We start from the raw sequence: 25,215 nt of genomic DNA on the forward strand, positions 1-25,215 counted from the left end.
TCAAAACTGTAGGGAATGCAGCAGCCATGCACACATCACCAACCTGATGTAATTTGTTGGTGTGATAAAGAGCTGTTAACCACGATGGGATTTTATGGATCACTGTGTGCAACCCTTGACCTCTCCTAACCAGAGAAAGAATGACCTGTACCTGATTAGTCAGCTATCATCACTCAAAATAAAAATGCTTCCATTAACAAAATTATAATTAACTGGGTTTTGAAAGCAGTTCTTTTTCACAAAGCATATTGCCAGGAGGTAACATTTACAACAGAAAAGAGGCTGCAGGAGGATAGCTCAGTGGGTATTTGTCAAATGACACTTGGAGGAAAAAACACAATTTAGAATTTCAGTTTGAGGAAAACTTCCTATTTTCTCCTTCACACTCTTCCATTAATCTGTAATGGTTATATATTCATGGCATTCTGGCTAGGCTTTTAAAAAACCATCAAGAGCCCACAGGGTAATGCCAGGCAGCACTGCAGCTACCCAAAAACAGAGTTCCTGCTTGTTGTGCCCTCATTTACAGAAAGGAAGATGTACAAGCTACTAATAAAACAAGAAAACCTACACTAAGGTGGCTTGTGGGCATTCATTCGTATGAACAACAGGCCTGCACACATTCCATTTCAGATGCAAAGTTATTGTGATCATTCTTGTTCCTTCTCCCATCAAGCTGAACTGTCCAGCTGCATGCAGGCGATTCCACCACATCTCGGCAGAAACCTGTGCAGAGCTGTCTTCATAATCCCACTTTACACTGCCCAGAGCCAGAACTATTTACGGCCTTTTCCCTACCTGCTCAACTCTAACCACAGTTAAGAGACCAAACTTTTGGGCTTGGCACAACCAAAGAAACAGACAGGTCATAGCACAGTGGCCAGCAAGGTACCAGCCCGAGATCCAGTCCTGTTGCTACCTGTTTGGATGGAAGTAGGATCAAGCTTCAAGTCTTGCTGCTACCATCCATAAAGCTGATAAACACACAAAACACTCCTCCTGGTCTCTTCAGTTGTGCCAAAGGGCAAAGTCTGACATGACAGACAGGATGTGGGGATTTCCAAGAGCAGTGCCCCATTTGCTTCTTTCTACACCTGTAAAATACAGATGGTGCTTTGGCATGTTACAAAGGGAGCAGGACATAACAAGGGCTGTAAAAAGTCAAGTACGACCAGAAGTGGGGCAGCTGCTCTACTGACCAGTCTGAAGGTTTGCTTTGAAAGCTGCCACGTGGCACAGCTTCCCTCCCATCTTAGCAAAGGGGCTCAGCAAATGAGGATTTTCCTACCAGGAACAACTACTATTGCATAAGGACAAGAAAAGTTTTCAACAACAGATTAAAGGATGAAGGATATACAAGTAAGGCACATTAGTGGGAAATGATTGTTTAAATATCAAATAGAAGGAAGAAAATGTTGTAAAAACATTTGAGTAGTGAGTTGACAGTAAAAACTGCATCTTGCTTGGAGAAAATAATAAATTCAGATAAAGTCGCCCTGGCAGCAAAGTCCTGGCATAGCCTGAAGTATTGACAGCAACATTTTGGTTTATGAGACTCCCTCTGACTCTTCCTCTCACAATTGGTCTTCAAATCAGTATCTTGAAATACACAGGCACTGAGCTCTAACACAGGCAATATAACATGATACAAATTATTAATAAAGCAGCTATAAAGTAGGTTATCCTTTCTTACTAGTATTTTGAATTCATTTTCTGATCTATGAACTGAAACCTACAGTTATAAGTTTTAAATAAGCTCCTATAGATGGAACTGGAGAATTCTAGATTTTCGGATCAATAACTAACCCTCCCCATAAGCCTCTGAACCTCTAAATTCTGATCTTCATTATTTTCTACAGATTTATCTTTGACAGTAATGCACTAACGGGAACTATGAGAAAGATAAAGACAACCCAGTGCTCCCCAAAAATCAGATCATAGAATCCCAGACTGGTTTGGGTTGGAAGGGACCTTAGAGCTCATCCGGTTCCAACCCCTGCCACGGGCAGGGACACCTTCCACTAGAGCAGGTTGCTCCAAGCCCCTGTGTCCAACCTGGCCTTGAACACTGCCAGGGATGGGGCAGCCACAGCTTCTCTGGGCACCCTGTGCCAGCGCCTCAGCACCCTCACAGGGAAGAACTTCTTCCTGATATCTTAGCCAAATCTCTCCTCTGTCAGGTTAAAGCCATTCCCCTTTGTCCTGTCACTACATGGATTCCAGTAGCCTTTCCTGTGAAAATGCTTCCACTAGTGATACAACTCCATTTATTATTTAAGGCATTCATTCTTCAAAGACAACTGCTTTTGGCTCTGCATTTTGCAAAGCACTCATTAAAATAATAAATATGGCAGTAACTGCTCCATCCAACACAATTTTCAGTGACTTAGGAATATTTTATCTTTGTTTTTAGCACTTTTTTTTACCATTTTCAAAGCATGAAAGTATGGCTGCAGGTTTTAAAGTGAACTGATGTAGATATATGAGTCTCTCTTAGAAGCCATCTTCTTGGGAGTAGAAAGTAGCTTGATCTAGAGGCTGGAAAAGTAATAAATAATTGTAAGAGAAAGCTATCTAAGTGAAGGCTGATTAAAGAGCATGAGAGGCATTTGTTCACATTTTTTCAAGGTCTGTTTTCTTTCTCCTTTCAGCATTCAAGAAAGCTTCTCATTAAATTCCGGATGATGATGGAGAACTCCAATAAATGGCCAATGAAATTAATTCCACCTGTTCCAGGCAAAAACTTCTGAACTCAAAAAAAAGCAAAACAAATGCTAAAAAAAACAGGGAAAGGGGAAGACAGGAAAACACACAGCTACGTTCAGCAGATGTTGTTGCACGCAGTGAAATTACACATTGCAAAATCCCAACGCTGCACAATACTCTGACTGTTACCCTTCTTAGTCAATTCCCATTCGTTTTTACCCCTCTAGCTCTTGCTACAAGACCTGGGCATCTCAGCACCACTGCTGGCAGACAAACTGTGCTAGACAGAGCCCGGAAGCAGCAGTGTGAAACACACTTGATTCAGTTTCACTTTAAGACAGTCAAACTATCCAAATGAAGAACACCTCACCTACCTATTACATGAGCAAAGATAGAGGAATTGTACATGCCTTAGCGACTAAGTCTCAGTTTTGGTAGACAGAAGACTGATGCACATTTACTGTTCTCCGTGCTCTCTTTGTAGCTGCCAAGTTTTAGCCAGCAATTGCTCATAGTCCAGACAAGAAGGGACTGAACTGCAACACTCAATATTACACTCAGGCATCATAATCCACTATTTTAACTACCAGTGCTACTACACCAGTGCTAAAGGAAGAGAAAAAGAAGTGCCATCATCCTCCATTTGCAGTAGATTTATCCTTAACCTTGAGCTGTTCAGTTTCACTGGACAACACACAGGTAACCTGGCCTTGCCAGACCACTGGATATACAGCATTAAACAAAAACACAAATTAAGAGTTAGATCTCCAAAAGATAGGGTAGATTAGATATAAGGAAGAAGTTCTTCACTGTGAGGGTGCGGAGGCACTGGCACAGGGTGCCCAGAGAAGCTGTGGCTGCCCCATCCCTGGCAGTGTTCAAGGCCAGGTTGGACACAGGGGCTTGGAGCAACCTGCTCTAGTGGAAGGTGTCCCTGCCCGTGGCAGGGGCTTGGAACTGGAGGAGCTTTAAGGTCCCTTCCAACACAAACCAGTCTGGGATTCTATGGTAGATGTTCCACTTAAGGACTGATGCATTAAAAAGAAATACCAACAACACCCAAGAGCCTTAAATTGAGTTTCGCATAAATACTATTTCTTCTAGCTTGTTTCATGGCATGGGGAATAAACAAACATTGAAATGTCACTAAAAGGGACTCAATAGCCTTTGCTCTAAAAAGAACTACTTTCCTATCACAATGTGGAAGTAAAAACTACAGACATCTTTTGTAATTGCTTCTGGCATAGAAAACCATATGGAGGAAGTGGGGAGGAAATAACAAGCAAACCTGACACTTTCCACTTTGTGTTTAATCTTCTCAAGGCAAACTATAAACTTAAATTTTCCTCTCCTGTTTTCCAAGACCAACCCTGATGTCCTTCAAACACTCTTACACTAACTCGCTGAAACTTGGGGTGGGGAGGAAGGGAATAGGAAGCTAAAAGCTTGCCTAGTTTTAAACCCAGATATAATGCAATATGAAAATACAGCCACTCTGAAGCACGCAAGGCAAGCTGGGTCTGTAGAATGGGCTGGCCACAAATTATAGCTGTAGCCCAGCATCATAAGAGCAGAGAGCTGACAAGTGCCACCTCAAGAAGTGAGTCTAGGGGATGGCAGGGAAGGAGGGGTATGTCATTATAGTGTTCGTACAACTCAAATACTAGCATCCCAAAATAAAACCCCTCCTGTAACACTGTACAACATCCTACTACCAAATAGAGGAAAGAAAAAAGCTTTATACTGAATGCAGGAGCACACATTCTGGTGAGAGACTTGTTTCCTGATGTCCACAAGTTCTGGGAAGTTGGACTGCTGCTCAAAAGAGCTCTGAGGGAGCCTTTCAGCACCCTACCAGGGAATTAGGCAGGTTTTCAAAGAGCTTTTCAAGGGTAACACAGAAAGACTGCATTCAAGACTCCTCTCTTATGGCAAAGCAATGTGCTTTATTAAAACAAAGTGCCCTTTTATATTAGTGATCTATTAGATTAATGACTGCACTGGCCAAATGCACTTGAGATTCCACAGCATGTTGGTGTGCCTTCCATTCCAGAGAATATTTATGTTACATGCAATAAAACATGGCGGGGAGTGAAAAGAAGAAAAACAGAAGAGGAAACTGCAACATATCAGTTACCAAAGCAGCCTGGGAGTCCTACACAGCTTTTCTGCTTCCTGCAGGAATCTTAAGCAGCATAGGTACAGGTTTACCAATAGCCTGGAAAAAATTCCAGTGCCATCTTGTCATTCTCCCACATTATTTTAAGCATTAAAATCTCATCATTAGAGAGGGCTTTTATACAATGTGAGATTAAACAAACCTTATAATGAGCTGATTGATAGGTTATCACCTAAGTGCAGCTCCTTTGCTTACACAAACATCTGCAAGCATCCTTTAAACACAGGAACAACAAGAAGATCGGACAGTTTAAGCACAGAAGAGATCTTAATGTTAAACAAAGCTGGAGCCAGTAACCCTGCTGGGACTGCTGGCATAACCCTACCGGCCACAATCCAAATGTTTTTCATCCATGCTACAAATCAAAGTTGTTTCCTATCAAAAATTGGGTAAAGAATGTCAGAGTGGATTTTCTTGAAACACAGTCAATTCAGCTTAAAACCACCACACATCTTGTACGTCAGGCGTTTTGCTGCTTGAATATGTCTGTAAGTAATGGAACATAACATAAAATGAGGCTGAAGCTCACTTATTTTTGTCATCTGTGGCAAAGTTACACTAATGAGCAGCAATAGCTTCACTTTTCCAACACAGTAGCACATATTACTCAATCACTTGTACGGAAAGGGAGAACAATATGACTCACACAGGCAAGGAAAGTCCTCTAAATACCTCACTTAACACTGCTGTTGGAAACATTCTTCTTCAGCCCATTTCTAATCCCTCATCTGACTCAGCTGCTGTTTTGTGAATTCTCCAATTCAGAAGGAAATTATACCACCACTCAGGAGCTTCCTACTGCAGCCTCCGTGCAGTCACCAGCACATTGCTCTGTGTCTGCATGCAAAGAGGGGGTGTCTGCCAAAACAGCTACATTTACAGCTCTCGCTTTTCATCTCTGTTTCAGCTGTGAGTTCCTGCATCCTTCCCCCTTCGGAATGTGCTTGAACACCACCCTCAACTTATCACAGGATGAATAGGATCCCAGAAATATGAATTGCTTACATAGTGGTGGATACTTGATACTCACTCCAGAGAACAAGGTTACAGTGTTCTTTTGCTACTCACTCTTTCTGCTGCAGGAGTACCAAAGACCCACAAGAAAGGCATTATTGTGCAATGTTCTATATAAAGAAGTACAGAGATAGGCTCAAAGACTAAGATTTAAATTAAAATCCCTGTAACAGGAGAATATTATCATGCCAAAAGCATGTACCTCTGTGTATGCAAGTTAGTCCTAATACTTCAGCAGTCCTTACTGGCCACCAACCAAAACAGTGAGAGGCAAACTTAGAAAGATGACTCCTTCTACATATACACACATAGATAAAAGAATGTCATATAAATTATACACTTGCATAAAATATAATAGAAAATAATTAGAATATAATATATCTAGAATATAAGAAAAACATATAATACAAATGTCACATGCATCCCTGTAGGCCCCCTTCAGATACTGGAAGGCTGCTATGAGGTCTCCATGCAGCCTTCTCTTATTTATTATAAATAAATACATCCAAAATGTCTGCTTAAATACAGACGAATTTCAAAAAGCTTTCAGTTGTGTTCTGATATATTTAACCAGCTGTACTATCAGCAAGGAAGAAAAAGTCACAAGGTCTGAAAAGTTGCATCATTACGTCAATTGGATAAATAAGCAGAAATCAAACATTGTAGAATACAAGTATTAAGAAAAAAAGTAAGTTTCTACTAACATGCCAACAACATTCCAACATTTCCTCAATGCGCTGTGTATGTGAAGTATTTGGGTTTATACCTCATTGCTACTGATGCATCCTCTGTATTTAGAGGAGCGGTTTCACTTCAGCACTGGTGAGAAACTGGGTCATCTAAGATCTGATTAGCCCTCTGGAGATGCCTCTCTGCACTTAGGATAGAGGAAGCCTGAGCTTACCACATTCCTAAACAACTTAACCTAGAGTTCCATACAAGCTTCAAGGGAAAAACAGCACTACCACAGTCTCACCCACCCACCACTTATTCTAACCCCTGTGTTCTCTCCCTGCTTTACAGCAGTACAACCATTCACGCAGCTATGTAGTAAACAGCTTTAGGAGCCCACCCAATTCACATCAAATCCTGAATGCTCCTGCAACAAGGAAGAATGCAGGAATTCAGGAAGGGAAAGGACATCACCTCCTCTATTGGCAACAGCAACATGTGAAGGGGGTCATGAATAAAGACTCTCAGTTCAGCCTTGGCTTCTACAGGCCAGACGGTGCTAATGAAACTCAACTCCACTCAAAGCTTTGCTGCAAGTCCATACAAGTTTCTGTAACTCATTAACTCTGACCTCTGAATCCACATTTTAACTCAGAAAACCATGTCCAGCAAGCTTGCTGATAGTGTCCCTGGAGCACCAGCTGCACTACACCACAGGGACAGCCAGCACATAGAGCAGTAAGGAGCGGTGTGTGAAGAAAACAGAAGTGAAAAGTTAAGACAACAAAGAAGAGTAACAGCAAAGCAAGTTCAAGAATGGTTAAGCGCATCTCCTGACCACTAGGTTCAGGAGCCAAACAACTTAGGACACATGTATTTTTCATGCTTCATCCTCTCACTACAAAAAACAAACAGTTACTACACTACTACTTCTGACCCAAGCACTCATGTGTCACTGCAGTTACACACAGTGGTAAATTCCGCAGGCAGTTTCAAGAAAAAGATAGAGCAAACGTTACCAATGAAGGAATTTTTATGAGGTTGTTAATATACAAGAGCTTACCATGTTAAGCATCTTGTGGGTTTTATTCTTTTTCAGATAGTTGAACTGCAGGGGGAGTTATTATTATTTAACTCTCAAAGTATTTTAAACGTATCCAACGTCTTCAAACTAATCTTTTCCAACTCTGCCTTATGGCACTTTATCCCCTACATCCTACAATTTTCATCATTCAGCTCTTCAGTTTCTCGTAAACAATGACTATTTCAAATCTCAGTAAAGCTGACCTAGACGACAAAAGCTTCTTCCGTATTCCTCAAGTCACAGTATTCACAAATTAAAAGGTAACTGTGCTGTCAAATCAGAACTGTTACACTTCACGTTCTGTATCTTCAAGCTTGTACTTTATGAATGGGTTTTCAGGGTTTATGGTTCAAAAGTAAACCAAAAACTTCGCATGGAACAACATAATCCAATATCCTTTAGCTATTCATTATTATACTTCATTCAAGAGGTATTTTAGCAATGAACAGTTTGACTCGGTCCTCAGTTCAAATACATTCTGGCATAGAGGGAGAGGAGATTGGAGGTGAGGGGGCAGAATTCAGCCAGTCTTAACCAGACAGACTTTTCTTAGTGTGGGAAGCTTTACAGAAGCCCACAAGACACTTTCCTCAGTTGCAAGCACAGGAATAACTCCTCATGCTTGCTAAAGCATTGGGTGTTTATCTGTTAAGGCTGACCTTAACATTTGTTTGAATTCCCAAGTTTATTGCTTCTGAACAGAGAAACTGACAGCCAAAACTATTTCTTTACACACACGACAAGAACTCAAAAAGAAAGGAAAACATTTCTTGTTTTTTTTAGAAGTCACAAAACCCGAAGGTTCCTCTGTGAACACAAACTGGAAAGCCAGCTGTAATGAGAGATCATGATATATAACCAACCATCAAACAGAAGCAACCTTTAATCACACCACTGTGGTCTTGATTTGAACTGAAGCAAAAAGTTTCCCACCTCATCACCAGACCACACTGACCATTTTCAAAATACAAGATTACATTGCACAGCATCTCTGCAAACACAAGGAACATGCTCCTACCCTCAGTCAAGCCCAAGGAACACCTAAAGAGACGATACTGAAGCTTGAAGAATAGCAGGTTCACTTCCCAGCTGCCTGCAGTGTTAAGTTTCTAGGGTGTGAGAAACCAAACTAAAAGCAGAAAGACAAAGGCAGGAAAGAATTCTTCTGTACAATTTATTATGGCAGCAGAATAATAGAAGGAAAACCAAGCTGGCACTGCATCCTGTGCATTTAAGAGGGGAAAGAAAATGAAGATGTCAGCAGCTTGTTGCAATATGCACTAACATTTAGTTTAATTGTTTGCAAACAGAGTTCATTGCAGCAGCTCAAATAAGTTCACTGCACTGACCTTTCTTCAAAGGAGAAAGCACAGGAAAACTCCCAAACATAAGGAGCACAGATTATAATCATATGAATTTATCATGACACTACACATTTTCTGGCAGCTAAATGTCAACAACTGGAGAAAGTGTAGATGAAACCAACTGTTTCTGTGGTGTGACACTCTTGGCAGGTTACACACAGCCAGGATTTCTTTGACAAGTTATCTTTAAATACAAAACAAAAGTCAATCTAACTTAGCTCCACTGTAAACTCTTACCCACCCTTCAAGCATATGCCCTCACTGTCCTATGGGGCACACAGTTTTAAAATATCATTTCAAATACAGATTTCTCTTAGCTTTATTTATGAAAGCAGACATTCATAAAGGCACTCCACAGAAATGAAAGCCTTATTAATAGAGACTGCCTCAGTTTTAACACCTTTTCGGATCCTCTGTATTGCCAAACAAGGAGAAACAACTGCCAGGAATGGCAGAATTCTCAATCCTGTGGATACTCTTCCCCCATTCTGGGGAAGATCCAGTACCACAGGATCCAAAGCACTAACCCACACACCTGGTAACTATTACAAGTTATACAACAACAGTAGTTCCCCTGTTCACTTTCCAAAAGAATTTAACGGACCATTTGCTTAAAAATAAGCTTGTGTGTCCTTCTGAAGTACCAAGATATTACAGATTTACTTCTACAAGCTATTTCAGTGAAGTAATACACTCTATGTAACAAACTGCTACAATGACAAATATGGTGTAAGGTAAAAATGACTTTTCAAGCTAAAGTATAAAGTTTGGCAACAAGAAAACCCAAGAGATATGAACTGCCTGTGAATAAATTTAGGACACATATTAGAAGAGGGATTTAATCTGAAATTCCAGAACAGCCCTTCACAAGCAGCAACGGATATAGAAATTTCATCACATGTATCACAAGAAATTAACAAGTAGGATTCTATAATGTAGCCTGCACATAAACATCGTTCTGAATTCTTTTAGCACCAAGAAGTTACTGGCATTCCCAAGTCTGAAGTTTCCACATTTTATATAGATTTTTGGTTTGAATTACACTAGGTGATGCACAAGTTTGGAATACTAGAGTCTCCCATCGCTTTTACCACATCTAGCTATTCTAGGTGCCCCCAGATCTTGTGAATAGCTTATATGTCCAGAAGTATGCACAGAAATGCATCTTCATAAGATAAATACCTTATAGACTGAGCTATTTAGTAGAGAGAAGCTTAAAACTATGGAGGCCGTGCTTATAGTTCAACTTTCTCTGAAGGAAACCAGTGTCAGTTGTACTCAAACTATCACAGCAACACCCTGGCAAGTCACACTTAACACAGCAACTATGACTCAAGAAGACTTGCAATTATTAGTTATGTTTAAGACTATACATAAGGCAGTGGCAGCACATGAGATGCTTTATAAAACAAGTGATGATTAAAATAGCAGCATTTCACAAATTGAATATTCAGGTACTTAAATAACTGCCTGGAACGCTGTCATCAACACAATACAGCAAATCCTTTAAACATCAGAAAGGAAACAAGTATGAACAGCAATATGAAAGAGAAACCAGATATCATTCTAGATAAATACTAAAATAGTTCTATCTACTCAAAGCACAAACCCTAAAGTTCAGCAGTTCTTTCAGCCCTTTTTTTGGTGTAGTTTTCCCTTTGCTGCATTTAGCAACCATTTCCTTCATCGTTCTTGTTTTTCCTTCCAGATGTCATGAACAGTCATTTTTCATTTAGTTTGACAAGAAATTTAACCAACAATTTTCTTTACTCACTTCCTCCCAGAAAATCAAATGGTCTTTTTTTACTACCATAGGATATAATTATCCTATGAACTGGGTGCTCGTTCTTCAAGAGATTCAGTACAGTTGTGTTGAGACTCAGTTATGTTATAAATACAGTTCCTGTGCACATGAAGTTATATCCTTATTTCTTCATGGTGTAAGTCTGGGTAATGTTACTGCCAAGAATTATATTAAGAACTCTCACATCCACCAAACTTATGAAAGACCTTTAAATACTCAAATCAGTTTGCTAAAAAGAGGTTATCTATCTTACCCATCAGATACGGCCTAAACCAAAACTTCTGGTGTCTTTCAGCTGGTTTTTTCCTCACCAAAACAGATCTTAAGTCTGTTTTGGTGAGGAAAGTCAGTTTTCTATGGCTCAGATCTTTCCAACTCATGCCAAAATTCCTTTGGGAGCAGACATGTACACTGGAATTTGAGTAACATATTTATTTTTTCCCTACAAAATGAAGTCCATTCATTTTACGTTGGATTTTTACCAGCTATTTTAATTTACTGGATGGTCACATCTTTTTGAGTTCTTGGCAAACCAAAGACATTTTCCATGTTTTATTTATACTGAAAAAAACAAGTATCAGCTTGTTACAGAACTCACCTTCTTGAAAATTCTACCAGACTACCAACACAGGAGTCTTACAGAGCATACACAGACCAAAAACCTGCAGATTAAGAACAGCATCTGCCAAATCTCAGCTTTAGTTGGTTATTTTTAAAGGACTGAAGAGATAAAACTTCATATGAATATTTTTGAGGAGGAACCACCTTATAAAACCCACTACACTGCTTCTCGACTGCAAATTAGGAGTTTCTTTTCTCTTAAATAAATCAATCTACTTACTCATGACTGGAAACTTCTTTGCATATAATCCAAGAGAGGTCTTGAAGCAAGGTATGTTGTTGGAGAAGGTTTCTCAGAGGTATACATGTCCTAATGATGGTAGGAAAAGAAAGAGACAAGTCATTTTTGATCTTCAAATAACTAGAATAAATGTTTACATATAAACTGTCTTCCCTGCTATCCTTTCATCCTCCTTGTTAAAGAGAGGAACACAAAGATGTATTTGTTATGACTGGGGAACTTTCCTGCTTATGGATATATTTTGTAGTTTATCAACTCTAAATGTGTACTTTCTTCTAACATTCATATTAGAAACTTGTGTGCATGTACTATTTCATACAACATAACTGCTCCCAAAAGATAACAATCTTGAGAAGTTAAAAGTACAAGACTATAATGTGGAGACAGTAACTGAAAATACCAAAGTAGTATTTTCCTTCAGCAAGCAGGAAGGTGCAATATACTCTCTAATGAAGACACAAGAACTACAAATCAGTTTACTAAAGCAGCATGGGTTGGCATCAGCACCCAATAATTCCTCCTCAGAAACAAAACCTGAAAGAAGTTACTGTTTGTAGCAACTGTAACCATCAGCTCAGCCAATTCATAATCAAAATGAGAAAAGGTATCAAAGTAGGGCAGATATGGATTCACTAACAATGTGCCTGGCTCTCCCCGAAGCGAGATATAGAGGATTTAATCTCCAACAACGACAGCACAGCAAGGACATTTTGGAAAATTTATTATATAATCTCCCTCCTGCTGCTAAAAGCAAGTTTAGACAAGTCTGATAGAACAGCGAAACGAAAGTAACTTCACCTCACAGCTGAGATGAAAAGAGAAAACTAAACGTATCTATTAAGCTAAAGCCTTTTCCTCTAATACCTGCACAAGTAGAGAGTTTCTGTAAATTAAGGCATATGATGAGATTTATTTCCTCTTTCCAAAATCAACCAGAACTTGCTGAACCTGACCACATGTGCTAATCCAGGCAGACAATACCTTGTGCTGACTCAGATGTCAAGTCTCAACTCTCTTGATCTCTTTAAGGCTTAAAATACAAAAAAGACAAAAGTAGGGATCTAACTTTTTCTGACGTTCGACTTTACACAACGTTTCCAGATTTACAGCACATGCCAAAGAGGTAGAGGAACTATCACAGGACCGGATTCACATCACAGGAAGGCTCCTGTATCAAATGCTAAAACCAGTTTTGTCAAAGAAAAAAAATCCAACAGCAACAGGAAGCCTTTGAAAACGCTGCAGACTGACAATCACAAGCAACTCTTTTTGCATTGAAAAAGTAAGGCAGGGAAGAGGCTTAATAGGGGAAGAAAATGGTATCACGCTGAAGGAATACATATGCAAATGTTATAAATTAACCCCAGATGAACACAAAGCCATTAGATGGTGCAGTCACTGAAGAGGAACAGTTTGAACTGTTGGTCCTGTCAATTCTCTATGACCGGCTGCTACATTAAGCACACACAGCCTGATCAAAAATGAAGTGTCAGGTTAAAGCACACCATTAGAAGTGCAGTCCTGCCAGCTTCCTTTTTATTACTGGTGTCAGAATTAGCAGACAGAACTTCCATGGCATTTAATTATTTACTGGACTAATTACAGCTATTATCTTAAGAACATCAAATGAGTCATACAGGTGGCCTTCAACCCAGGTCCAAAGCACTTTTGACCAGAGCTCCAGACTACACTTTGGGTCCAAATTGTCCTTTAATCTTCTACAGAGTCTCCCATCCAACTTGTTTTTCCAAAGGCACAGTCTCACCTTAGTTCTGTAAATATGAACTAACACCACTGTGCCTCAGAGACATCACGTTACAAGACATTTTATTGTGTGTATGCACAGGAAAAGGTTGTTCATTAGGAAAAAACAAAACATCAGTTCTGAAAACCACTTAAGGCTAATAATAGATAATTATACACTGTATGGTTTATAAAAATCTAGTCACACTAACACTAAGGAAACAAGTAGGGGAAAATAGAGCAGCTAAATACTGCCTAAAAACGTGTCGAACTGTGAAAGCAACTGTTGCAGTACACCACAGAACTCCTGAGTACCAGCTCTAAGATGTCACTCCTACCTTGCCTTCTACATCTAAATATCTTACTTAGCTATTGCTAATATCTGCTTAGTAGCCAATACAGACTTCTTGGTTAAATTCAGATTTTGTTCTTTGAAATAACACTGCTTTATAAAATCTCCCTCATTCACAACTTTATCATTTTACCTGGACTACTGGAAAGTGCTTAAGTCCCTTAAAAAAAAGGAAAGTTTTGTCTTTTAGCTGTAATTTCAAGTATAGCATTAGCAAGAAGTATCAGAAAGTCACTAAAATCAACCTCCAAATATCAGAAAGTCTGTATTACTGCATTACAACATTAAGGCTTTTCCTAAGGATGTGTGTAAGAAGCTAAAGTTATTCCTTAGCTCTCCCAGCCAACAACCTGATTTCTTTCAATGCTTATAGAGTTCTCTCCAACTATTACACAACAGAGAAAGAAAGAAAGAAAGAAAAAGTATTATTTGTTGAGTGTTTTGCTGAAAGATACTATCTTGGAAAAACTGTCTTCTTATTCAGAATAGTACCCGACGTCCTTTAATGCTTTCCATTGCAATTAACAAGGCTATAAAAAAAACCACACACACGTACCTTTGATCCCTCTCTGTTCCTAAAGAGCCAACCCTTGTATTCCAGCCGGTCTTTCCTCTGCTAACACACACCCACCAGCCCTTGGTGGTATTCACCTTAAGGAGCTGTGAAACTACCAGCGTTTTAACTTAGATTTGAAAGGAATGCCTCAAGTGAGAGAAGCTCTTTAAGACTCCGAATTCAAGCACACTAATAACACATTCAGTTATCTGTTTCCACAGCTACAGGTCTCTTTTTCACCCATACTCTCTTTCAGGACACTTAATAGGAGCCAGATTGCAAGTAAATTACAGCATATTAGAACTGTATGAACTATAACTAGAGAAAAGACATTCCTTTAAGTTGTCAATTAAAGCCTCAGGTCTAATCTGTGTGTGTAATACCTGTTATTGTAATACCTGTCTAACTTAAATGCTAAGGAGTTAACGTGAAGAATTGACATCCCCAATTCCCAAGTACCAGAAATCACAGGAGCACCACGCAACTGCACTGTGTTTAAACACACACACAAAATAGCCTAAAGAGAGCCTGACTGACATAAATCAGTATTTTACTGTCATTTACTTTCTTCTTTGAACCAAAATGGTTATGGTCCCTCAAAGAAAACATATACAGAGATTTCAGAAGCACACGCTTCAAAGTTTTATAGATAGCTGGCTGGCAAAACATTAAGTCTGAAATTATTGGTTTCCATGCTATATAATCAGAGGGCAAAAGAACAGCTGGTTAAAAGACAGTTCTACTAAATACTTATTTGACACTGCATCCAAGTTGAATTAACTTCAAAGTTACAATCAGTAACAACAGAAGTTAAAAAGAAGCAAGACTAAGTTACTTTAGAGCACGGCTATTAAAAAGATCATAAAAATTCCTAATACAACACCAAGCTTCCGAGTGTCCCATCTCAGGAGAATGCCCAAGACGGCTGAAATATAAAACTCACACCAAAACAGGACTACTGCTGTCTAAGAACCTACACAAAATCACTGACCGGTGACAAACGAGGAAGCCCATAGGAGTACAAACGAAACAAGCCCAATGACACACCCTCCTTTGTTCGTAGCAGGAATATTTACACTACAAAGCGTTGAAGCAAATCGCTTTTAGTTTCAGGCACTGCTGATTGGCCACTGTATTTCAGAAACACACGCCTAGCAGAGTTTGAGTTTCGACTGTCACACAGCAGCTCCACATTGCAGGGTACACACCAAGCTAAGTAAGCACAGAGAACAATCAGTTAATAGAGTTACTCTAACAGAACTGATCCTCCACAAAATACACTTGTTGTGGACAAGGCAGATGCACATTTGCTGTCATTCCACTGTAACTGAAAGCTAAAAAGTAACTACACTCACAGCCAGCTTTCTGTGCAGCTGCCTGCTCCGAACTGAAAACAGCACAAAGAAAGTTATTCTCAAGTATATGCGGGCAAAGGACTGGTACAGGAGTTTGGCGACAATGTTTTAAGTCACCACTTGACTCTCATTCAGCTGCAGTCCAGTGGCTTCGGTGGTTTCCTACAGGCAACCATCCACACCACCAAAAGAACCCGAAACATCTCGTAACTGGCTCTTTTGTGGATGGTCCCAGTAAGAGCAAGGACTAAGACAGGGTGATGGAGACTGAAGCCCGTTGGCAGCACAGCCTGGGGGAAGGGAAGCACGCAGGACTGCGGACCCTTGTGCACCAGACCTGGCACTTTTCACCACATACCTGAAGCATTACAACAGGCAGAGGAGGGAACAGGTACAGAAAGCAGCACTGCACCGCCCGAAAGTCACATTAAAACACGGGTTCGGCCATCTAAAACCTCCCTGCTCCCAACCGGGGCGATACTGCAGCCTCCCAGCTGGACAGAGAAGGGGGGTCCTCAAGAAGGCCCCCACAGCCGTGACTCCCCCAAGCACTCCCCACACACACACAGCCCCCAGCCCCTTTGCGAGGCCCAGGCGCCCAGCGCCCCTCACTCTCCTGAGGGAAGCGCACCCCTCGCCACCTTGTTTGGGGGTCCCTTCCCCGCCACCGCCGCCACACCTCACTCAAGCCTTACAATGGGACCCAGGGGCATCTCCAACAGGGCTCCCCTCGGGCTCCCCCGGCACGCTGGGCTCAGCCGCCTTCCGCACCGCGCCAGCCCCACAGCTCCACACACACTTCCCCCTGCGCCTCCCCCCTCAGCAGAAATAGCCTGGACTCTCCAAACACACACACACACACCCCCCTCCGCTGGGAATGGAACAGTCTGAAGCACCCGAGTACCCTGCGGGAGCCGGCTCCCGCCTCTTCCACCTCCCCAGCCCCGCGGGTGGTGCGCGCAGCCCGGGCTCCCCCCGGGGGAGGTTGGTATTGCCCACCTCCCCTCAGCTCGGTATGAACTAGGTCCCACCCCGCCCGCTTCAATGGAAAGCTCCGGCGCGGCATCTCCCCCTATACACACACATCCCCCCTGCGCCCCGGGAATGGAAGGGTCCAGGCGGCCACCCCGGGGGAGCCGCACAATGGCCGGACGTGCCGGTTTTCCCCTTTACCTTTGCTCAGCTTCCTCCTTTTTCCGGGGCCTCCGTCCGCCTCCTCCCCAAGCGGCACTTCCCCGCTTAAGCTGCCCCGGGACCGGCGGCCTCCCAACCAGGAAGTGCCCCGGTGTGACACCGGCACTATGGAAACCCTCTCCGCCCCTCCCGCGCCAGCGCCGTCCCACAGCGCTGACCCGCCGCCATCTTGGACTCACAACGAGGCGCGGAGGTGACCGGCCTCGCCGCTCCCGCTCGGGTCCCGCCGCCGCCGCCATCTTGTGCCCGTGAGGAGGTCTCGGCCGGTGCCCCGGCAGCCGAGCCTCGCCGGGGCCTCGCTGCCCTGGTGCCCGTAGGGATGGGTGCTCACAGCGGGGAGCGTGTTTGGCCCCGGGGCCAAGCCCTGCTCACACCAACTCCCAGCTCAAGCATGTACCCGGGAGCCGCAGGGTGAGCCCGCACCTCTGCACTGGCAGGAGCAGGCTTCCTGTGGAGCAAAAAGGGGAGAAAAACATAAAACAGGTGTTGTGCTCCTGGGATTTATCTTGGCTGCTGTGCTGCATAAACACAACACTCTCATTTGGAAAGCCCTTTTCCTGTATCCCCTGCCAAACCACCATTGGGTATTTGTTGAATGCAGCTTTATGGGTGAACTTCTAAGGCGTGTGTGTGAAAATCACACACAAAAGTGTGAGCAACAGGTCAAGGGAGGTGATTCTCTCCTTGCGAGACCCCACCTGCAAAAGAAGAAGGATGTGGAACTGTTGGAGCAAGTCCAGAGGAGGCCACAAAGATGATCCAAGGACTGGAGCACCTCTGCTGTGGAGACAGGCTGAGAGAGCTGGGCTGGTTCAGCCTGGAGAAAAGAAGGTGCTGAGGCACTGGCATAGGGTGCCCAGAGAAGCTGTGGCTGCCCCATCCGTGGCAGTGTTCAAGGCCAGGTTGGACACAGGGGCTTGGAGCAACCTGCTCTAGTGGAAGGTGTCCCTGCCCGTGGCACGGGGTTGGAACTGGATGAGCTTTAAGGTCCCTTCCAACCCAAACCAGTCTGGGATTCTATGGTTGTATGAAAATGCATAGGACAGGATAGGCCAGGTTCCTCATTCCATCTCTCCTGGCTTTCCTGTGCACATCACGAGGGACGACTTTGATCCCAGCCCCACCTCTTCCTTAAGCAGAGTGCTCCCACTCCCTGTGTGCAAATTCCTTATGCATATACCTCCCTGTGCTTTGCATGGGGCAGCAAACCAGGTTACAACCAAAACTGGAAGGCTGTGAATGCGACAGACAGCTGCTTAAGACTGACATCTCAAATGGCACAGCAGTGTTACAAGCACAAGGAGCAACTTTGGTTTAAAAAGGAAACCATTGTGGTTAAGAGGGAATTTGGAGCAGCAATAAAATGTGGTGCTACATTGGAAGTATGATTAAAATAAACAGTAGTTAAAACGTACCACCAAAAGGTGTCCAGTAATGGTACAAAAACAGCGTGCTCAGTAAATGTTTCAAGTGTTTTAAACAATCCTGTGTTTGTGAAATCGTTATAGTTAAATACTTCCCATTCCAATAGTAACAAAGGAATTTAGCATCATATACTAAAAATAAACTCTTTAAGCAGTTTTAGACAACTTGCACTATGAGTTGTGGGACTTTCAACTTCTGATACTAATTTCTATTAAATCTTGCAGTACAAGGACATTTTGTGACCGTCTGTAGGAAGCACTGCTCCATTATTTCAGAGTAACTTAGATGAGTTGAGTTGTTATTGACTGGTTAGACAAAGATCAGTATATCTTTTCAACACATATTTCCATTTTTAATAGGCTTTCTGTCCTTGGAGTTCTCTCTCATTTTAGATGAAAAATAGCCCAAAAAGTGTTACTTCTGGAAAAACTGGAAGTATCATCCCTGTCCCATGCTAGCACGTCTCATTGCCTCTGAGAAGCTGGGAAACCTGCACAGCCGTGTGTGAGTGCAGTTGTAGATGATACTTGTTTCACGTGGGAGAAAATGGTTAAAGGCAGTAAGTAAGACATGGCAGGTTGGATTGCTTTTGTCTAAATGTTTCTTCTTCTTGTGCAGACAAAGTGTAACAGAAAACAAATTATTTATTGCTTTGCAGTACATTTTGGAAAGTAATTGTGAATTATTAACCTGTCAGTATCCCATAAATCCCAAGAGGCATACTGTGGTCGGATCTGAATCCTTCCAATTCCAAGTCTTAATTGTGTTTTTAAAAATCTCAGAAAGTGTTGGAATATAAACCCATATACTTCCAGCTAGGGATTCGTTTCCTTCCAGAATGGCTCATTAGTTAAGATAAATGTCTTCTATGGGGAGCTCTCCATTCCATCTGAACCGTCTCGTTCCTATTTCATTTGTTCTCAAACTACAGATCCCCATTTTTGTTTCCCCATATGCTCGTTGTTTCCTGTTACTATAACGAGGATGTGGAACAGTTCTAAACTCACAGCTTTCCAACCGGCTGACAGTGGGATCGTACTTGTTTTATCACTACTCCCACATACAAATCCTGCAATAGCGTTTCCACCACACTTCATTTTTATAACAGTCTGAGAAAGTATTTGTGATCATTGTTATTTATAATGCTTAAAGTTCTATGTGACATAACAGGAACATTGGATACATGTTCCCTGTGTCTTTGCTGCCTTCGCAGGCGATGCCCTGGGAAGCAGGAGGATCTCAGCATGGTTTTCCCTGCTCTTTGGCTGCTGGTGTATCTACATTGCCCTCAAAACTAGTCCTTTTGTAGCCTGCTGACTGACCCCGTACTGCTTGGCTTCATGCAATTCCCAGTGTGCTGATTTATCCTCCATGTCACATAGGTAGGATGAGCAGTGTGGGTTAAGTGGTCGAAAACTTGCCTGTGTCAAGTCCCTCTGCTTTCTAAACGGGAAAGCTGCAGTTTGCTCACCAAGTGTGAGCTTGGACTTGAAAGAGACATAAGGAACATTGGGATTTCTGTTGGGTGTCACATCCGATGCAGTCTAGACCTTGATGTTAGACATTCTGAGCTGGTAATACCTGTCAATGCTAGTGGTTACCTCAGAAGATGACCCGGTCTGTGTTCAGATTCAGATGTTGTAGCCACCTACAGCTGTGACTGGGGCCATAGAAGTGAAGCTGCTGAGCACCTTGCAAGCTCACACTTCAGCTCATCAAGCCTGCACTTGGGCCATTCCTCATCAAGATGCCAAGCACTCAGCATGGCCACTGAGTATTTAGCAGCAGTATTACAAAACCAGACTCAAAAGAAGTCACTGCATCAGATTGAGGAAGGGATGTTTTAAAAGCAGGGGTGGGAGTGGGACTCTAAGCAGGAGGGTTTGCCCTTTGCTTCATTACTGAGTGCTGATGTAATTATTTTGTCTGCCTAAAGCCTGTTTTCTCTTCCTTCTCATGATTGTTCACTTGCCCTCGCTCGGTCCCATTGTCTGCAGGCTCATGGCTTCGCTGAGGTTCAAGTTTCACTGACTAGAGCCTCTCTTCCTGCTTTTGGTGGCTCCTGCCCTGGGAATCGGATTTGAGTATATGCAGCACTCGCTGCCACTGCCTGATGAAAGGGGCTATTTCTGTCCCCTGTCTGTCAAGACAGATTTTCTTCAACTCCTTCCTTTTTTCCCAGATTCTCTGTCTCCTCTCACATTTTCTTGCCTTTTCCATTCACGTCCTTGTGTCTTACTCCTTCTATTATTTCAGTGTTCTTTCTCCCTCTCCTTTTAAATGTTGATTTAGCTTTCAGGACTCTTTTATCTATGAAAAGTACACATGAAGTCTGCTACACTCATACGGTGCAATATAGCTTTTTTAAAAGGTCTCTTTAATATCAAAACATCACAATACCAAAAATGTCTCACTTACTTACCTGCATATCCCATATCACAGAACTTCCCAGAGATCCCCTTAGCCACTGACTTGATAGATCGTGCAAGAGGGCTCTGTGGAGCAAATGCAGAAGTTACAAAGCCTGACTGAAGAAGGCACCTGCAGCGGTATCAAAGCTGAGGCATGTGATGGGTTTAACATATGAAACTGGAGTGTTCTCCTGAATTTGAATTTTAGATTCTTGTTAACCGGATTTCATCCCACTCCACCAGCAGAAGGAGAAGAGATTTGATGAAAGAGAGGGAAAAGCTATAATCAAATCAAGGAAAAGTAGAAGAACATAGAGAAAGGAAAGGAGGAGATAAGAAAACAGATTACGTCTTACTGGCAATGACACACAACAGAACAAAACAGAACAAAGCATTAGCTTCATCTTTGTGTGCCTCAGCGTGGTTTTCCAGGACAGTAGTTGGAAAATACATTTGTGTAAACTCTGAAGATCCGATGTAGAGTTACAGTAAGAGAAGGAACCTGGAATCTCATGACAGTATTTGATGGAGTCAGTTTTCAGAGCACGGTCGCTATTAAAGTTTATTATCACTCACCTGTAACCACCAGGATGTCAGAAGTAACTCAGACTTTAACAGAAGTAGAGTTATTTCTTAGGTACCATCAATTTTCAAACCCTCAAAGGGATACATTTTCATGAAGTTACAAGCAAATGGAAACAGGAGCCTGTAATAAAATGTCTCAATGCTCTGTGCTGTAATGGTGCGTCCTGCAAAAGGGGTAATTACTTGTCTAATGTAGTGCAAAAGTTAAATCTTCATGACCTTTTCCATTTGCTGCTGAACAAGCAGAGGTGTGAATGACTGATGGAGAAGAAATATCATAGAATCACAGAATGCGTTGGGTTGGGTTAAAGCTCATCCAGATCCAACCCTCTGCCACAGGCAGGGACACCTCCCACTAGACCAAGTTGCTCCAAGCCCTGTAAAGCTCCTTGTGGAAGACCAAAATGAGTTTTTTCCAACAGCATGGTATTTAGAGTCTTTTCCCAGCTCAACTTCATGAGGAATTTATACAGCTTGACATGAAATGGGGGATGCAAGTTAGGTTTTTAAGCACGTTCTTCCTCCTCAGCTTTGAGCCATCTGTGTTCAGGCAGCCTCCTGTTGGGGTGAGGTTTCCTGTGAAGTCTTAACTGTAGAAATAGCTTGCTGGGGAAATACAAGTCCTACCCGTTAATCTTTTCCCTAATCAAGCCCATATGGCAACCATAGAGTGAAACAAGCCAACTAGAGGGTGTCCAAGCTCCCTCAAGCTGTTCCACACCAGTAAGGAACTGAGTTCATTCCCCACGCAGGGCCATCATACAACCGGCAGTACAGCTGCCCACGTGTGCGGGATGTGGGGTAATTCCCATTCCTGGCTGATGAAGAAGATGTGCTCGCAGATACTGGTGTTTACACCAGGTCTTACTAGGGACCAGTTACCCATTTCCATCCCCTGAGGAAGCCAGGGGACCCTGTAGACAGCCACCATCATTAGGAGAGGCACCAGTCACCTTTGGCAGGCAAAGCCAGCTTTGGGCTCTAAAGCAGCCTGAAGCTATCCAACCATTTGGCAAATACCTCTGAAATGTAAACATGCTTTATCCTGTCCCAAAATTTTTATGCAAAGAGCTTTCTTTGGTGAGGCACCAAGCACTAATTAACAGGCTTTTTCCTCAAAGTTTCCTTATAATGCAATCCTTTACTATCACTTTTGAAGATTTTTCTCCTTCTCTAACCTCAAAATAAGAAGCAGGAGTCAATCTGACCACACTGCAGATCGATGAACATCATGAAACAGTGGATTTTCTTAACTACTGGGTTGAGGGGAAAGTGAATTTGTGCAGGGACACACATACCTTGAGATATATGAGCCAAACAGCTTAAAATGTTGGTTTGCCCTGACCTGACAAGGCTTGCTGTGTCTGGCAACGCATAATGTCATCTAATATACTATCAGGAAGGTGATGGCTGTTTGAAAATGCTTCTTAACTGCAGTTTATCTTGAATGCTGACACCTCAATAGAAACTATACCATGTCTTTGGGAACCCTGTTACAAGCAGATGTTAAGAAGGGTTTATGTTGATTCAAGAGAAAAATGGATAAGGAATGATTCTGAATCAACTTGGTAAGAGTTTTGTGCAGAAGCTTAAAAAACTCAAAGCAGGCACTGCCAAATGGAGATACCCATTTCCCTTGCTAAAGTCACGAGGTGGTGTCCTGCCCATCCGTGTGTTTTCCTAAGAGTGTGCTTCTCTTATCATCAGCACAATTTCAAGTTGTGCGTGTAAGACTCCAGTAAGCTTCTTTGCGAACACTCTTGAGAATAGGATCCAAATGGGAAGAGATTACACGTAATCTAATTATGTTCAGTTCCATTTGAAATCCTTCAGTGTCAAAATTAAAAGAATACAGCATTGCTTTTCAACATGCCAGAGTTCACACGGGAGTGATGCGAGCGTAGGGAAGCGAGACAACGTGTGAGAAAGTGCACGTGTGGGGTTAACAACCACGTTTGCTGTAAAGAATCTAAATCTGAGACTAGAATGGTTTGAACTAAAAATAAATTGTAAGAACTTGACCGCCTCTGTCATCAGTGTGAAGTTAACCTTTGCCTCTTGTTATCCAGCCGTGGCTTATATGAAAAAGCTGGTGATCAAGAGATGTGTATGGAAAACTCAACACCACACATGGCATTGGTCAGCAGGGCTGAGGCTGCAGCAGCGCTGTCACTGGAGATTAACATCTGTCCATGGGCCAGGCAGTGAATCTCTGCTGCTAATGTTCATTTATGTTTACACCATAACATTCAGTTCACAGTAAGGGCTGTAAGGACTTCCACATTATAGAATCCCAGACTGGTTTGGGTTGGAAAGGACCTTAAAGCTCATCCAGTTCCAACCCCTGCCACAGGCAGGGACACCTTCCACTAGAGCAGGTTGCTCCAAGCCCCTGTGTCCAACCTGGCCTTGAACACTGCCAGGGATGGGGCAGCCACAGCTTCTCTGGGCACCCTGTGCCAGCGCCTCAGCACCCTCACAGGGAAGAACTTCTTCCTAATGTCTAACATAATCTACCGTTTCTCAGTTCAAAACCATATCACTGGAGACTGTTTTGAGTAATTCTTCATTTGCACAGTCTATTCAAAAACGCACAAGGGAGTTAAATTACCTTTGGCTGTAGGATAAGGAGAGGTAGTTTCACTGAAGTTGCACCACGTTAGGATCCACATTGAATCAGGCCTCAAATTCTGCATTCAAATTCTGATAGTCATTGTGCTCCAAACGTGCTTTGGTCTAGAAGACCCTAGAAAGCCCTGTGTTCTCACTCACCTCATGCATTAAGTGCTTCAGATGATGTGATGAGAGGCTCAGGTGCAGTACTTCCCCTCCACATCACCACCAATGCTCCCCATGCATGCATGGTCAAGTTCAGAGCTGGACGATGCTTAGTGTGTCCCTTGGGTTCTGGAATGGAAGTTGTCCTTCCTAGACTTGGGTCTGGAGCACCACGTGGCTTCCCAAACTGTTCCATGAAATTCCTCAAAACTGGGATTGTAGGAAGCCCGTGAGAACTTCTTGTCCAGCTCTATTTCCGTTATCCTGAGTTATGTCAAAACTGGATTCAGAAAACAGGTTCCTTTCTCATTCTGAATTGGATCTATGAGCTTAAGAAGTTTCTACAAAGGAGAAGCTTGGATTTCTCCTCAGACTTTTCCCAAGCTGCGAAATTCAGACCCGCATTTTGCCCTCCACCACAGGACTCACATTCTAATTCACTGTAAAACTACAGAACATTTGCCAAGGCTTTTTCTAGCCCAGTTCCAAACATTTGGGTACATCTTGATCTCATGTTGCCTGGTTCTATCTGATCACAGAACAGCAGCTGGGGAATCCTCGTGTTATGTGCTCTACAACCAAAAGAAACACATTTCAAACAATGAAATAAGTTCTGTACCAGTTGCTGCCCAGCTGGCATTGTGAATTGTTACAATTCATCAGCAAAACAGAGGAAGGAAGTGTTTTAAAGCAAGATTATATTATTTTCCTTAAGTTCTTGTGATGAAATCTTCCTGAAGTGAACTTTCAAAACCTGAAAACCCTTCCAAAGGGAATGAATGGAACAGGGCAAACCAGAGACTCGCTGGGGAGCAGTTAAAAACAAGGGGAAAGTACAGCATGCCAGTGAAAGAAAGGAAGAACCCATTACTAAGTGTTCAGTTTGGGAAGACAAATGAAAGAAGTCACAAGCAACAAAAAAAAGAAGTGGCATATAAAAGCATATGGTGTTTCTGTGCTCTTAATAATTATAGATTGGAAAGCACCCAGTGTCTTCCCTCCCACTGGAGGGAAACAAGCCTGAAAGCTGAGAAAGCAGATAAGGCGAGCAGTGATATTCACTGTATAGGAGACTGCAAAATGTAGCAGATCTCTGCCAAAAAAGTGCCTTGAGATCCTTAAGGAAAAAAA

General features: G+C 42.4%; 1 protein-coding gene across 4 annotated transcripts in view; it reads right to left on the reverse strand.

The window, feature by feature from the left end:
• USP6NL (USP6 N-terminal like) overlaps window positions 1–16,977 on the reverse strand; it is a 123,677-nt gene extending 106,700 nt beyond the window's left edge. The window contains exons 1-2 of one of the 4 annotated variants that reach the window (XM_030478924.1): window positions 16,865–16,977; window positions 11,665–11,754 (exon numbers count right to left, since the gene is read on the reverse strand). In XM_030478924.1, coding sequence (XP_030334784.1) covers window positions 11,665–11,668 — 4 coding nt within the window. In that variant the 5' untranslated portion in view covers window positions 11,669–11,754; window positions 16,865–16,977. Of the gene's footprint in view, window positions 1–11,664; window positions 11,755–14,336; window positions 14,707–16,386; window positions 16,491–16,690; window positions 16,710–16,864 lie in introns of those variants that run through there. The other 3 variants (XM_030478928.1, XM_030478925.2, XM_030478927.1) reach the window with 3 other exon arrangements.
• Window positions 16,978–25,215: the final 8,238 nt, after the last annotated feature.

Source organism: Strigops habroptila, chromosome 3 (genome assembly GCF_004027225.2).
Source record: "Strigops habroptila isolate Jane chromosome 3, bStrHab1.2.pri, whole genome shotgun sequence".
Taxonomy (NCBI): Eukaryota; Metazoa; Chordata; class Aves; order Psittaciformes; family Psittacidae; genus Strigops; species Strigops habroptila.